Raw genomic sequence first — 17,314 nt, forward strand, 5'->3', positions numbered from 1 at the left:
GGTGAATGTTCTGTATGTACTTGAAAGGGAAAGTATTCAGCTGTCATGTGAAGTGTTCCATAAATGTCAGTTAAGTTGGTTGATAACGCTGTTTAGATCTTCTATGGCTTAATTTTTCCTACTTATCCTATTAATCACCAGGGGAAACTTTTTAAAAAGCAGCTTTATTGAGATGTTATTAATATGCCATATAATAATCATGCATTTATTTATTTATTTATTGAGACAGAGTCTCACTTTGTCACCCAGGCTGGAGTGCAGTGGTTCAGTCTTGGGTCACTGCAACCTCCATCTTCTGGGCTCACCTCAGCCTCTCAGTTGCTGGGACTACAGGTACGTATCACCACATACCCAGCTAATTTTTTTTTTTTTTTTTTGGTAGAGACAGGGATTTGCCATGTGCTCAAGGCTGGTCTTATGTGGTCAAGGCTGGTCTTGAACTCCTGGGCTTGAGCAATCTGTCCAACTTGGCTTTCCAGAGTGCTAGGATTACAGGTGTGAGCCGCTGCACCCAGCCTTAAGTCGTGCGCTGAAAGCATACAATTTAATAGTTTTTAGTATGTTCATAGATGTGTGCAACCATTTGTTGCTTGTATTTTTGCTGTCATATTTAAGAAACCCCTGTTTCTGAGGTCATGAAGGTCTAACCTGAGCATGAAGATTTATGCTTATATCTATGTATTTTCAAAGTTATTAAGATAGAGTAGCACATAATATTCTTTTATAATCACTTCTTGTTTTATATTGTCTTTTCATTTCTAATGGTATATATTTTGGTTTTATTTAATTTTTACTTAGGTATGCCAGGCAGTTTCTTATTTTATTACATTTTCCAAAGAACAAATGTTTAGTTGTGTTTATACTATATATGCTTTGTATTTTACTAATCTTAGCTTTTGTCTTCATTTGTTCCTTCTTCCTCCTCTCTTTTATCTTATTTTATTGTTCTTTTTCTAATATCTTAGATTGAAAATTAGTTTATTCACATTATATCTTTTTTACAATGCTTTTAAAATTTCTCATTATAAAACATTTGAATGAACAGGCACAATAGAAAATAATATTATAAATACCCATGGGCCCATAGTATATTTATCAAATGTTAACGTTAGTGTCTTATTTGTTTTTATTTAAACAATTCAGATTCAGTTGAGACTTAATTTGGTGGCTTTCTACAATCTTGCTCCCCATGTCTTATGCAACCCTTATTGGAAATTCAATGTTTATCATGCTTATATCTGTTTCTTACTGTAATATAGACTTTGTCCATAAGTAGTATGTTGCTTAATCATTATGTAAATGGCATTATATGATTATACTATGATAACCTGAATTTAATTTTGTGGTCCTGCATTTTTTTTTTTTTTTTTTTTGAGACAGGGTCTCACTCTGTCACCCAGCCTATAGTGTAGCGGTATGATCATGGCTCACTGCAGCCTTGACCTCCTGGCTCAAAGGATCCTCCTGCCTAAGCCTCCCGAGTAGCTGGAACTACAGGCATGCACCACCACGTCTGGCTAATTTTTTTACATTTTGCAGGAATGGGGTCTCACTGTGTTCCTAGGCTGGTCTCAAACTCCTGGGCTCAAGTGATCCTCCTACCTTTGTCCCCCCAAAGTGGTTCTGCATTTTTAAAAGAGCTGTAACTATGTTGTTGAAATCTATTTTCTTGCTATATAGTACTGTATTTTAAAAATATACTTTTTTTTTTTTTTTTTTTGAGACGGAGTCTGGCTCTGTCCACCAGGCTGGAGTGCAATGGCGTGATCTCAGCTCACTGCAAGCTCTGCCTCCCAGGTTCACGCTATTCTCCTGCCTCAGTCTCCCGAGTAGCTGGGACTACAGGCGCCCACCACCTCGCCTGGCTAATTTTTTGTATTTTTAGTAGAGATGGGGTTTCACCATATTAGCCAGGATGGTCTCGATCTCCTGACCTCATGATCCACCCACCTTGGCCTCCCAAAGTGCTGGGATTACAGGTGTGAGCCACCGCGCCTGGCTGCACCTTTTTTTTATTTTTATTTTTTAAAATAAGGCTATTCATCATTTTTCAATTCATGTATAGGAATTATTTGTATATTCTTAGATTTTTTTTTTTTTTTTTTTGAGACAGAGTCTTGTTTCATCACCCAGGCTTGGGTACAATGGCATGATTATAGCTCACTGCAGCCTTGAACTCCTGGGGCTCAAGCCATCCTCCAGCCTCAGCCTTCCAAGTAGCTGGGACTATAGGTGCACACCGCCACACCTGGCTAATTTTTTTTGCTTTTTGTAGAGACAGGCGGTCTTGCTTTGTGACCCAGGCTGGTCTTGAACTCCTGGCTTTGAGTGATTCTCCTGCCTTAGACTCTCAAAATGCTGGAATTATAGGCCTGAACCACCGTTCCTGGCCAAGTTTTTTTTTTTTTTTTTTTAGGATTTTGTAAGAAAATTAAGCTCTGATACGCTGGCGGTGATTCTCAAAGTGTTGTTCATGAATTCCTGGGGTCTGTGAGGCTTTTCCTGGAGGTCTTCAAGGTCAACACTTTTTTCACAATAACACTAAGAGGTTATTTACTTTCTTTTTTCTTTACATTTGTACTAATAATGCAAAATCAATAATGAGTGAATCTTTGGCGGTAGTCATTGTATTTTTCACCATGACATGCTCACAATAAAATCAGTGATGGTTTTCATTCCTTGGTGAAACAGTAAACTTCATATTGTGTGACAAAATGGGAAGTATGCATGAAGCGTTTCTGTTGCAAACTGATGTATGATGAGTGTCTTGAGAAAAGCATGTGTGATTGTTCAAGTTACTTGCTGAACTAGCCTCTTTATTTGTGGAACACCATTTTTACTTGAAGGAACACTGACAGACAAGCTATATATGTTTTTTTCAGACTTGGGTATTTGAAAATAAAGTGAATCTGTCACTTCAAGGAAAACAACTGATAGAATTCATGCCAATGATAAAAATTCAGCTTTAAAGCAAAAATTAAAATTTTTGGAAAACTTGTGTCTACCACAATGGGCTTATTAGTTTCCAAATACATAATGACTTTTCTTGTAAGATTCATGGTGATATTTACAAATGTGTAATATTCTCCAAAGAACCAATATTCTCCAAAGAACCAATATTCTCCAAAGAACCAATGAGTAATGTTGCAAAATTATGCATGGGTAAAAGATTCATTCAAAATGAAAAATAAACCAATGGATTTTCAACTTATTTTGCTTTTTAAATATTAAACTTTCTATTTTGAATTAACTTTAGACTTACAGAAGAGTTGCAAAGTAGTTCAGAGAATTCCCATATACCCAGCTTCCTTTTATGGTAACATGTTATATCACTAAGGTGCCCTGATCAAAATTAAGAAATTAACATGGCTAATAAATATTAATATAACAAAATACAATGAATTCATTGATATGGTTTCAGATACCACATTGCAACTAACATTTAAGAAACTACGACTTGTTTGAGTTTTGATGTACTATCAGAGATTATCTGAAAAAAATGATTAATTCCCTTTTCTGTTTTCCAACTACGTAACTGGATGAAGTCCAATTTTTCAAAATATACTTCATCCAAAATTACATTTTGCAACAGACTGAATGCAGGAGCAGATATGAGTAATCCACCTGCTCTGTATTAAGCTGGGCATTGAATAGATTTGCAAAAATGTAAAGCAAGGCCACTCTTCCAATTACACACACGCACACACACACACACACACACACACACATAAATTCCAAAATCTCCTAATCCCCCTCCCTGCCCACAGCCCCCATCCCCTAGTAACAACTTAAAAAAATTCCACATGTAAGTGAGAAAATGTGGTATTTGTCTTTCTGTGCCTGGCTCATTTCACTTAACATAATATCCTCCAGGTTCATCCATGTTGTCGCAAATGACAGAATTACCTTCTAAGGCTGAATAATACTCCACTGTGTACAAGTAAGTCCTCACTTAACATCACTGATAGATTCTTGGAAACTGTGACTTTAAGTGAAATGACGAATAACAAAATCAATTTTTTCTTATGAACGTTTTAACAAAATGGCATTGAACGAAATGACATTATTTAAAAGACTGGCTGTATGTTGTTTTGCTTACAGTTGCAATTTCCAACAACCTATCAATGACATTATGTGAGGACTTAATGAATATGTACCGCATTTTCTCTATCCATTTATCTGTTTATAATCACTTAGGTTGATTCCATATCTTGGCTATTGTGCATAATGCTGCAGTGAACATGGGAGTTCAGATAACTCTTCAGCATACGGATTTCATTTCCTCTGGATATTTATCTAGTAGTGGGATCACTGGATCATAGGATACTTCTATTTGTAATTTTTTTCAGGAACCTTCATACTATTTTCCACAATAGCTGTACTAATTTATGCTCCCACCAACAGTGTAAAAGGCTCCCTTTTCTCAACATCCTCTTCCACATTTGTTATCTTTCATCTTTTTGATAATAGCCATTCTTACAGGTGTGAGGTGATATCTCAGTGTGGTTTTAATTTGCATTTCTCTGATGACCTGTGATGCTGAACATTTTTTCATATACCTGTTGGCTATTTGTATGCCTTCCTTTGAGAAATATCTATTCTAGTCTTTTGCCCATTTTTAAAATTGCGTTGTTTTCTTCTGTTGAGTTGTTTGAGTCCTTATATATTTTGAGTATTAACCCTTTATCAGATGTATGGTTTGCAAATATTTTCTTCCATTCTGTAGATTGTCTCTTTACTCTGTTAATTGTTTCCTTGGCTGTGCAGAAGCTTTGTAGTTTGACATTATCCCATTTGTCTATTTTTGCTGTTGTTGCATGTGCTTTTGGGTTTATATCCAAAAAATAATTGCCCAGATCAATGCCATGGTGTTTTTACTCTGTTTTCCAATTAAATGTTTGTTTTATAATACATCATTATTTTTCATTAAATATTCATGCAGCGTATGTTAATATATGATGATTTACCATTTTTTGAAATAAATAAATATTTAAAATTTTCTCAGTTTTAACTGGGGGAAATATTGATAGATGTAACCCACAACAACGGAAGCTCTTTGTGATACTCAGTATTTTTAAAGAATGTAAAGGGGCTCTAAGAGCTAATTATTTGATAACTTGTCCTAAAGGATGCATTATTATGTGCTGAGTTAACTCTCCCACAAGGCATATAGGTTGGTACTATCTATATATCATCCTTAGGAAAATTGAGAAAAGTCATCATTCAAATTATGTTTCATAGGGCTTATTTCTCTTACAGAACCCCAGTTGAGAAAAACTGTACTGGATTTCCATACATTGGTACATATAAAATATGTTGAACTGCAATTAGTAGCTAAGCCCTCTATAGATTTAGCTGTTACTATTATTTTATTAATAGTTGTGATCATTTGATGGTTACAGGTATTTAAATGTTTTCTCTCATTTGGTGTTTTGATTTTTAATTGTCTTTAGATGTGTTTCTTGTGTGTAGAAATTTTAAACTTTAATCTGTATTCAAATTTATCAACACTGCATCTTGCAGCTTATTCTTTTTATGTCTTGTAGAACAAATTCTTCTCTTTCCCAAAGTTATAATGATATGCTTTTATATCTTCCTCTGAATGTTTTCAAGTTTCCAAGTCTTCCTTTTCACACGCTTAGGAAACCACTCATGTCAAGATCACCAGTGACCTCCATGTTGCTGGATCCAGCGTCCAATTCTCAGCCCTCACCTCATCTACCCATTAGCCGCACTTGCAAGGTTCCTTTCTCCTTGCTTCTTGAAATTCTTTCTCCACTTGGCTTGGGATACTGCACTCACAGGTTATTCTCCTGCCTCACAGGCCTCTCTCTCCAGGTCTCCTTTGGGTCCTCCTCTTCTTGAAGTATTGGAGTTTCTCTCCTGACAATGTCCTTGGGCGTCTTCCGTTTTCTACCAATTCTCACTCTCTAGCTGATCCCATCCATTTCCTTGGCTTTAAATATCATCTGTACACTGATTACTCAAAAAGTTTATTTCTTAGTCCCATCCTTTCCCCTGAATCCTATTTTATTCAACTGCCTGTTGAGTGTCTAATAAGCATGTCAAACTTAATTTGGCCAAAGCAGAATCTTGATATCTCTAGCCTCTTTCTTCCACGTTCTCCATTTCAGTAACATAACCATTAATGTTGTGGCTTAAGCCAAAGCATTCATTCTATTGTTAAAAGGAAAACTTCAGCTGAATTAAATTATAGTAATTTAATTGAGGAATGAATGATTTGCCAATCGGGCAGTACTCAGAAGCACAGCAGATATAGCGAGACTCCAGGGATGCCTCGTGGTCAGAACAAATTTATAGACAAAAAAGGGACATTGCAAGTGAGGTACAGAAACAGGTGGATTGGTCACAGGTTGGCATTTGCCTTATTTGAGCACAGTTTGAACACTCAGCAGTCTATGAGTGGCTGAAGTATGGCCGCTGGGATTGGCCAAGACTCCCCTGTTGTTACAGGCTCATACTCCTAAGTTAGGGTTTCAGTCTTGTATACCTATTAAGTTAGGTTACGGTTCATCCACAAGGACTCAGATAGAGAACAACAGAGTCCTTCTCAGGCCATATTTAGTTTGCTTTCACACTATCTAACTTTATTTTTGTACCCATTAACCATCCCCTGAACCCCCCACCCCCAGCCCCACTACCCTTCCCAGCCTCTGGTAACCATCATTCTACCCTCTATCTCCATGAAGAACTTTATTTCTTTTCCTTTTTTTTTTTTCTTTTAAAGAGACATGTTCTTGCCCTCTTACCCAGGGTGGAGTGAGTGCAGTGGTGTAATCATAGCTCCTTGCAGTCTCCAGCTCCTGGGCTCAAGGGATCTTCCTGCCTCAGCCTCCCTACTAGCTGGGACTAGAGGCATGCACCACCACACCCAACTGAAGAACTTTATTTCTTAAAGTTCCTTATTTTTCTCAGATGACAAGAAATCGGGAGATGTGCTGCAATGGTTAATATTAGTTTAGCTGCTTGATAAGATCACCAAGGATCCCTTCCCTTCTTTTGCCTCCCCATCCTCAGCATGTGGCTTTTATCCTCATGGTTGCAAAAGTTTTCCAGTGGCTCCAGGAATCACTGCTTCATTCCTGGCAGGAAGAAGAAGGTCAGGTAAAAGAGTGAAGAGTGGCCGGGCCTGGTGGCTCACGCCTGTAATCCCAGCACTTTGGGAGGCGGAGGCGGGCGGATCACGAGGTCAGGAGATCAAGACCATCCTGGCTAACATGGTCTCTACTAAAAATACAAAAAAATTAGCCAGGCGTGGTGTTGGGCGCCTATAATCCCAGCTACTCGGGAGGCTGAGGCAGGAGGATGGCGTGAACCCGGGAGGCAGAGCTTGCAGTGAGCCGAGATCGCGCCACTGCACTCCAGCCTGGGTGACAGAGCGAGACTCCATCTCCAAAAAAAAAAAAGCGTGAAGAGGGAAGGGGTTTCTCCTAAGAAGACTTATCCAATTTGTTTGGAGAAGAAGAGCCCTTCACTGGAACGTCTGCCTACATCTTCTTTGTCAGAAATGGGGACATCTTGTCACTCATAGATGAATCACATGCCAATGAGAATAATATTACCTGATGGGATTAGATCAATTTTTTTTTTTTTTGAGAACGAGTCTCACTCTATCTCCCAGGCTGGAGTGCAGTGGCGTGATCTTGGCTCACTGCAACCTCTGCCTCCTAGGTTGAAGCGACTCTCCCACCTCAGCCTCCCGAGTAGCTGGGATTACAGGCATGCACCACCATGCCCAGCTAATTTTTGTAGTTTTAGTACAGATGGGGTTTCATCATATTGGCCAAGCTGGTCTCGAACTCCTGACCTCAGGTGATCTGCCCACCTTAGCCTTCCAAAGTGCTGGGATTACACGCGTGAGCCACTGCGCCCTGCCAGATCAATTGTTATTTGTCGTTTGAGGCTGGGGTCAAAACTCACCTTTCCTAAAAGAGGGGGGAATCTCTGCTGCTCCCTGAACAACTTGGAGTTCTGTGGTGAGGCAAGCGTGGAGGGTGGGTAGTTAATTGGCAGTGTCTGCTGTAATAATAGCTACCCATTTTTTGTTGCTTTATCTTTTCCCCTTGCTTAGCAGGATTGGTAATCCTCTTATCATTATTTTTACCCAATATTAATTTGAAAGTTTTATAATTCTAAGCAGTGGTTGCCTCTCTCTTTCTATCAGTCACAATTAAATCGGTGTTTCTTTACTATATATTGCTTGTAACATACTTAAAAATAGCAACGTACTCCTATATATATCTGGAGAATTACTGCTGCCTTGCGCATGTAGAAAAACCTGAAATTTCAGTAGATTAATATGATGAAGGTTTATTACTTAACTATTTCACGGTTTGATGTGGGTTGGGTATTTCTTCTGTGTGGCTTGCTTTCAAACATTGGATCATGGATCAGGCTTCTTTTTTTTCCGTGAAATTCCACCATGTATTTCCAGCTGGGTGGACAAGAGTGAAAATGTGGAAAAGGCACACCAGCTGCTAACCACCTTAGCCTGAAAATGGCACAAATCCCTTCCCTGACATTCCGTGGACTAGAATTCGATCACATGGCCCCACAGAACTGAAGGGACGTTGAGGAATGTAGTCAGTCATCTGTGGGCTGAGGAACAGACATAGGGTGGTGGACATTGCATTGTCACTGTCCTAAATTGTCATTCTGGCCATCCACACATTTCATTCTTCTCCTTCATCTAAAATACACTCACCACCTCTTACAGGGGGCACCTTCAGGTTCCAGCCAGTCACTGCATCCAGCTGAAAGTCCACTGTCTCTGGGGTTCTGCACTGGTCTCTATCAGGTCTGAATGTGCTGCGAAGACATATCATTTAAACACTTGTCACCCCTAAGGCACTATATACAGTGCTGGAGCAGGGTCAGATACCCACTAAGGAAATGCCACCTGGAAAAGTGGAGAACGTGAGAGCCACAGTCTCCAGTCTATAGCATTTCTGAAGTCCTACAGGTCAGGACCATGAAGTTTCCCTGCCTTGCAGTGAAGAGAATTCCTTGAGTGAACACTGACTTCAGCCTGGACGAGGCTTTTTGTCTATGATTCCCCTTGGCCTCCTCTGAAGTGAGTGTTGAGGATCACACCCTCTAGACCAGTGAAGCCTTTGAAACCTGCCTGCTGGTCATCAAACTTGGATGCCCAAGGGCCATTTAAGTCATGAACAACCAAAGATTTTTTAATCCAGACTCAAAAACTTAGGTGGCTTCTGTTTGCTTCCATGTCCCAGTAACGACATCTAAAATTCTTTTCTAGACATATTTCTCAACTCGACATTCTTCCTTTGCCCCTTCACCTCTGTGCCTCTCTGTTTCATCTGAAGGACATCTTCCTTGAAGCTTTTTCTAAAAATAAGTGTGAGAGATCACACTTTTTTTTTTTTTTTGAGACAGAGTCTTGCTCTGTCGCCCAGGATGGAGTGCAGTGGCACAATGAGAGATCACATTCTTAATGTGGCTATGTTAGTCTGGTTTCTCCGAGGAGTAGAGACAGGATGGGATTCATCATGCAAGGGTTTTATTAAGGGAAATGTCTGGGAGAGAAAAAGGGCAGGGAGCTGGAGGAGGCTGAGGGAGTCATTGCAAGCTTGACCTTGAGTGAAGGAGAGGGCAAGGGACAGTGGGCGGAGGTGTTGCAGGCAGCTGTGCAGTCCAGGGAAAGCAATCTTTCGGCAAGGAGGTGGGTGTCTCCTGGAAATGAGCCTAGCATCCTCAATAAAAGGCTAACAGCAGCCTCTGGGAAGCAGGGCCTTGGGCAAACGCAAGGGCACAGGAGCTGCGGGGCTCGGTCAGTGATGCTCCCTGTGGTTGAAGGTGGACGGAGCACATCCTCATGGTCACCGTAAGAACTTCACAGAGCCTGACCTGCAGGTGCTGTGTGCCCTTCGTCACTTTATTCACCTTAGAAGTTTTCCTGTGCTCTGTCATGCAAAAGCTTTAAAAATCCCATCTCTTGCAATGTCGGTCCTGGTATATGATGAGATGCTTTTTCAATCCTACAACATCTCAAATTTCTGTATTTATTCAATTCCCTTTCATTTCAGCTTGCAAAGCACTCAGTTCTTTCTTGAATTCATTTCTTTTAACACCTTGCCAAACACAGTCACTAGCAACCAACACTTATTCCTAATGTTCTATTTTTCAACCTCCTCCCTTAGAATGAAAAAGTTCAGAAAGCATGGGGTCTGCCTTTGAAGTTACAGTGTCTAGCTTTTTAACGGAATGTTTTGCTGCTGCATAACATGGATCTCTAGCCTGTTAAACATCGCTCACCACCCAACTGCTAAGGCAGTGACACAGTTTATATTTTTGTTTCAGCAGCACCCTGCTCTGGGATACATTTTCATTTTAATCCTGTAATCAGTGGAATCTGCTGCAATAGGCAAACTGAGAAATCTCAGTGGCTGAATTTAACACAGGTTTATTTCTTGCTAGTGTTACGATCTGTTGTGGGCCAGGGAGACTCAGGGCCCCAGGCTGCTTCATCTCACACCACGGCCTGATTCATTGTTTCTAGCCAGTGGACATGAGGGAGAGAGTGCAGAGCAGGCCCACCACCTCCTAACTGCCTTGGCCGGGGAGTGACACAAGTTTCTTCCTTCAGAGAGTGCTGCAGTGTCCCTTGATGTTCTTGTAGCAAAGTCCAAAGCTTGTACTGCTCACAACACAACAGCCAATAAGTTGAGAGACAAGGTGTTGAGGCAAGGAAAGCAACTTTATTTCGGAGACGCAGCAAACCGAGAAGATGGCAACTAGTGTCCTAAAGAACCTCCTAAGCTAATATGAATTTTGGGTTTCTTTTATGTTAAGGGAAGGGGGAAGGGGGGGGGTTGAGATCGAAGGGTGAGCAATGACTGTGGACACCTGGGTGGCAGCGAGGGTCAACTTCTTTGTCCTTGGTCAGGTCACAATGCTCTTATAAATTTTTAACATGACATTGTTACTTGTGTGTACACCCTCTTTGTCTCCTGGGGGGTTCGTTTTGGGGAGGGGCTATTGTCATCCTTGCTTTACAGTTAAACTATACACTCAATTCCTCCCATTGTTAGCACGGCCTATGTGCGGAGGTAAGCAAAAGCAGTTAACCTAAAAGATATCACTGCAGGGGCCAGGAGGTTAGGAGTAAGTTGGAGCTAGTCATGCTTGGCCTCCTTTTCACTACACATTCTCTCTGCTGGAGATGGAAGGAGAGCTCAGTCTTGGACGCCCACCCCTGCAGGCTGGTGTGGCTGTTGCGTTTCTCCCTAGAGGAATAAAGAGTGGGAGATGGTTGTGGGCCTGCCCCCAGGCCAGTGTCCCTCTGGCATTCTTTTTGTAGATGACAATGTTCTGTAGAGTGATGTGATGGTTGTGTACCGCTGGGCAGCTTAGGTCATTCCTTACCGATTGGAAATCAAACTTGTTTCTTCTTCCTTCTTCTATTATGAAGCAGCGAGTGACAAGCACATCCAATGGCTCCTAGGGGCAGATGGCGAGGTCTGGGTCTGGATCATGGGAGAAGGCCCTGGTGACAAGCCCTACGAAGAGATCTCTGAGGAGCTGATTGCAGAGAGGGCGCGGCTACAGGCACAGAGGGAAGCTGAGGAGCTCTGGTGAGGGGTGCTATGGGGTGTTGGGTGGGGCCTGGGCATGGAAGCTATGCTTAGCCCCATGCATGGCTAATTTTTGTAATTTTAGTAGAGACAGAGTTCCATCATGTTGGCCAGGCTGGTCTCAAACTCCTGACCTCAGGTGATCCACCCACCTGGGCCTCCCAAAGTGTTGGGATTACAGGCGTGAGCCACCATGCCCAGCCTTAATGATGGTATTTTAATTGAAAAATTCTAAAATCATGTAAACAATACTGAAAACTATACAAAATAAAGAACAACTCACACCCACCACCTAACGTAACCATAGTGAATGTTTAGTTAATACATGCTTTGTAAATTGTTTTATTCAGACCTTGACAAATTGACTTACAGATCCAAAATGCTGCTTAAGATTACTATATGGTACAAGTATTTATTATATGATAGGAGAAACCCAACTTATTGGTCTTATTGATGGACATTTGGGTTGTTTACCATTTTTTATATTATAAAAATAATCTGACAGGCATCTTTTACATGCATCTTTGTTTTATTTACTTATGAATTTATTTATGATTTTTCTTTGTTTTTTTGAGACAGGGTCTCACTCTGTTTCCCAGGCTGGAGTGCAGTGTCATGATCAAGGTTCACTGCAGCCTTTATCTCCTGGGCTCAAGTGATCCTCCCGCCTCAGCCTCCTGAGTATCTGGGACACAGGTGCATGCCACTAGACATGGCTAATTTTTCAAATTTGTAGTAGAGACGGTGTCACACTATGTTGCCCAGGCTGGTCTTGAACTTCTGGCCTCAAGCGATCCTCCTGCCACTGCCTCCCAAAATGCTGGGATTACAAGCATGCACCACCATGCTTAACCTCAATGTATCCTTGTACGCTTGAGTGAGCGTAGAAAATCTAGGAAATGGGGTTTCTAGCATAGTTTTCCTGGCTTCCAGAACAATTGTGCCGATTTACACTCTCATGCGTGAGAATGCCTATTTCTCCCTGTCTTTGCCAACACTGAATTTTGATAGACCAAGGAAAAATTGCTCATTGTTTTTATTTCAAGTTCTATTGTTAGGTGGTCCTTCAGTTTTTCACACAAGCTTATACCTGTGGTGCTCTCTTGGTAGGAGACAAAAGGAGGCAGAGATCACCAAGAAGTTCCGGGATGCTCTGGCCAATGAGAAAGCCCGGATCTTGGCGGAGAAGTGGAAAGTGGAGATGGAAGACCGCAAGGCTGCCAAAGTCCTGGAGGAACGCATCCACGAGGAATTCAAGGTGGGCCAGCGCATGGGGCCCCTGCGTGCGGCCACCTGATTAGCACCTGAGACCACTGGGGCTGGCCTCTTGTTTGGATCAATCATTGGCCATTGGTTGGTATTGGGTGCTTTATGAGAACAGAAATCTGTCATGTCTGAGCAGGAAGGAACTTGACATACCATTTGGGGCAATCCACTTCTGTTTCTTTTTTTTTTTTTGAGACGGAGTCTCGCTCGTCGCCCAGGCTGGAGTGCAGTGGCGTCATCTCGGCTCACTGCAAGCTCCGCCTCCCGGGTTCACGCCATTCTCCTGCGTCAGCCTCCGGAGTAGCTGGGACTACAGGTGCCCGCCACCATGCCCGGCTAATTTTTTGTATTTTTAGTAGAGACGGGGTTTCACCATGTTAGCCAGGATGGTCTTAATCTCCTGACCTCGTGATCCGCCCGCCTCGGCCTCCCAAAGTGCTGGGATTACAGGCGTGAGCCACCGTGCCTGGCCGGGCCAATCCACTTCTTATTTTACAGATGAGGAAACTGAGGGTCAGACAGAAGAGACTTGGCCAAGTTCACATGTAGTAGTGGTTAGGGATAGAGTCAGAATCAGAACTGAGGCCTTTTGCATCCCAAACCACTGGTCCAGAAATGAGGCCTAGAACATTCCTTGTTCATGATATTCAGGTAATAATAACGCTCTTCTGGAAATATTTATGAGGATTCAAGGAGATGATGTAGTCACATTTTGTGGTCTAGGATAAAGAGTTATTAGTCTATTGACAGGTGCTGGTTAGAATAAATAGTAGGTTTTTCTGGTAACATTGAGCTTTTTAATGGAGGTCCAGAGTCATCCTAGGGACATGACCTTATGCTGCTAGAAGCCATGGCCAGAGTTTGATAGAGTTGTTAACGTGTGTGCAGAGAGTCTTGCAGTTGTCAATATATTCATGGCATTTTCCCATTTAAAAAATTTTAAAACTTTGTTTTGCCCCATACTAATTAGATAGGACATTGGACTTTTCTTTTCTCTTTTCTTTTCTCCCTTCCCTCCCCTCCCCTCCCCTCCCCTCCCTTTCATTTTTTGAGACGGAATCTCACTTTGTTGCCCAGGCTGGAGTTCAATGGCGCGAGATCTCGGTTCACTGCAACCTCTGCCTCCCGGGTTGAAGCGATTCTTCTGCCTCAGCCTTCCGAGTAACTGGGAGTACAGACGTGCATCACCATGCCCGGCTAATTTTTGTGTTTTTAGTACAGACGGGGTTTCACCAGGTTAGCCAGACTGGTCTCGAACTCCTGACTTTGTGATCTGCCCGCCTCAGCCTCCCAAAGTGCTGGGATTACAGGTGTGAGCCACTGCACCTGACCAATGTTGGCCTTTTCATGTATGTTGCAAATATATATATATATATATTTTTTTTTTTTTTTTTTTTTTAGACGGAGTCTCGCTCTGTCTCCCAGGCTGGAGTGCAGTGGTGCGATCTCAGCTCACTGCAAGCTCCACCTCCTGGGTTCACGCCATTCTCCTGCCTCAGCCTCCTGAGTAGCTGGGACTACAGGCGCCCGCCACCATGCCTGGCTAATTTTTTTTTGTATTTTTTTAGTAGAGACGGGGTTGTATGTTAGCCAGGATGGTCTCGATCTCCTGACCTTGTGATCCGCCCACCTCGGCCTCCCAAAGTGCTGGGATTACAGGCATGAGCCACCGTGCCCGGCCTATGTTGCAAATATTTTTATCAGTGTTGTTTTTTTCTTAAATTTGGTTTCAGTATTTTCAGATGTACATAGGATTAAACTTTTAATTGGCTAAATCTGTCAGTCTGTTTTTCTTCATTATTTGCTTCATGCTTAGAAGGATCTGTGACATCACAAGCTTATAAAAATATACATTGTTTATGTGTCTTTCCTGATTTTACTTCTCTCCAACTAGTTTTCCTTCACTTTGGAGGGTGGTGTAATAGAGGGTTCTTACTTTATTTCCTTCCAAATGGGAGCCAGTAGTCCCCATATTATTTATTATGTAATCTGTCTTTTCCCTTCTCATTTGACTTGCTGCCTTGATTGGATTCTTACTTGTTACTTGTGGGCCTTTTTGTGGATTTTTCTTCTCTGATTTATTATTCCTGAGCCAGACTTAATTGTTTAATTATTGTAGCTTTAAAATAAATTTTAACATCTGTTAAGGTAAGAACCCTACCATTACTCTTCATTTCCAAAATGTCCTTGGCTAATCTCACCCATTTTTTTTTCTGCCAGGGAAACTTGAATTATTTTGTCATTATCTCCCATCCTCTTAACAACAAAGACCTCAGTGATTTTCATTAGAATTGCATCAATTTATAGCTGTCTTTGTGAAAAACGGACATTTTTACAATATTGAATCATTGAATCTTCTTGTTCAGAAATGTGATATGTTATTCAAAGGTTCTTTTTGTTTTTGTTAATTTTTTTAAATACCTTTAAAAGTGCTGACCACCTAATCCCAAACTTTCTCAATAACTTTTATCTATATACCTATATGCTTCTAGTTTTTGGAACTTGGTAAAATTTGTTTTCTTCAGATGCTCCACATTTGTTTTTTCTTTTTATTTGAGATAGGGTCTCACTCTGTTGCCCAGGCTGGAGTACAGTGGCACAATCTCAGCTCACTGTAACCCCCATCTCCTGGGCTTAAGTGATCCTCCCTCCTCAGCCTCCCAAGTAGCTGGAACTGCAGGCATGTGCCACCACACCCAACTGATTTTTGTATTTTTTGTAGAGACAGGATTTCACCATGTTGCCCAGCTGGTCTTGAACTCCTGAGCTCAAGCCAACCACCTACCTTGGCCTCCCAAAGTGCTGGGATTACAGGCATGAGCCACTATACCTAGCCATACATTTCTTTTTTAGTTAAACTTTAGGTTTAATATTCGTTGTTGCTATTGTGAATAAGATTGTACCCATCATTTTTAAACCTATTGCACTTGCTAGTTATATATTTGGATCCACAGCCTGTGGTTGAGACACTCAGTGAACCTGAGAGTCTGGCCAGATGGCCCTAGTGATCCTCCATGAGTGTTATTAATCTCCTTATTTAATTTTCCCATGACTTGTAAATTTTTTAGCAGATTTTCCTGAGTTTTTATTATTAATTAATTAATTTGTTTGAGATGGAGTTTCGCTCTTGTCGTCCAGGCTGGAGTGCAATGGCGCAATCTTGGCTCACTGAAACCTCCACCTCCCAGGTTCAAGTGATTCTCCTGCCTCAGCCTCTCAAGTAGCTGGGATTGCAGGCACCCGCCACCACACCCAGCTAATTTTTGCATCTTTAGTAGAGATGGGGTTTCACCGTGTTGGTCAGTTTGGTCTCAAATTCCTGACCTCAAGTGATCCACCCACCTTGGCCTCCCAAAGTGCTGGGATTACAGGCATAAGCCAGCATGCCTGGCCTCTTGTGAGTTTTTAAATGGAGTATAATGTGGAAAACAGTATTTGGAAACAGTATTTACCCTCCACACATTTTATTTTTTTAAAATTTCAAACATGAAGAAAAGTTGAAAGAAAAAATAAAATGAATACTCATACATTCTCCATTTAAATTCACCAATTATTAACATTTTACCACATTTGCCTTCTCTCTCTGGCAAATGTGGTAAAATGTTAATAATTGGTGAATTTAAATGGAGGATATTTATATGCTCACTCAAACTCATATACACTTTGTTGTTGCTATTGTTTTACTAAACAATTTTAAAGGAAGTCATGGATGACGATATTCTAACCCAGGGGTTGGTAAACTATTTTCTGTAAAGGGCCAGATAGTAAATATTTTTAGGCTTTGGGAGCCAACTGTCTCTGTCACACAACTACTCAACTCTGCCGTTGTAGCACAATAGCAGCTACTGACAATTTAGAAACAAAAGGATGTGGGCTGGGCACGATGGCTCACACCTGTAATCCCAGCACTTTGGGTGGCTGAGGCGGGTGGATCACTTGAGGTCAGGAGTTCGAGACCAGCCTGGCCAACATGGTGAAACTACTAACAATGCAAAATACTAAAAAATACAAAAATTAGCCAGGCCTGTAATCCCAGCTACTCAGGAGGCTGAGGCAGGAGAATCGCTTGAACCCAGGAGGCAGAGGTTGCAGCGAGTGGAGATTGAGCCACTTCACTCCAGCCTGGGAGCCTTAGTTTGGGGATTCCTGATCAAAACCTAAGAAGTTCAGCATGCATCTCCCATGAAGAAGGGCATTTCCCTCCACAGCCACAAAAATCATTATCACACCTATTGAAATGAACAGTAACTCCATAATAGTATTTCAAATCCAACCCACAGTGGAGAGATACTTAGTTTATGTTGCTGGGTTTTGCATATGATTATTTAAGTCTGCTTGGGAAGAAAACCAATTCTTTTTATCTCTCTCCTAACCGTGAAAGCACCCGCTCTAATTTCTGGCCTTCCTCTTTCCCACATGGGGGCTGAGCT

The 17,314-nt window shown here is 41.5% G+C and overlaps 1 protein-coding gene across 2 annotated transcripts in view; it reads left to right on the plus strand.

Moving 5' to 3' along the window:
• SH2D4B (SH2 domain containing 4B) overlaps nt 1-17,314 on the plus strand; it is a 103,847-nt gene that overhangs the window by 18,430 nt on the left and 68,103 nt on the right. For both annotated transcript variants that reach the window (XM_032141479.2, XM_058435788.1), the window contains exons 2-3: nt 11,456-11,618; nt 12,729-12,876. In XM_032141479.2, the coding sequence (XP_031997370.1) occupies nt 11,456-11,618; nt 12,729-12,876 (311 nt within the window). The remainder of the gene's footprint in view (nt 1-11,455; nt 11,619-12,728; nt 12,877-17,314) is intronic.

The sequence above is a fragment of the Hylobates moloch genome, unplaced genomic scaffold (genome assembly GCF_009828535.3).
Source record: "Hylobates moloch isolate HMO894 unplaced genomic scaffold, HMol_V3 SCAFFOLD_3, whole genome shotgun sequence".
NCBI classification, from domain to species: Eukaryota; Metazoa; Chordata; class Mammalia; order Primates; family Hylobatidae; genus Hylobates; species Hylobates moloch.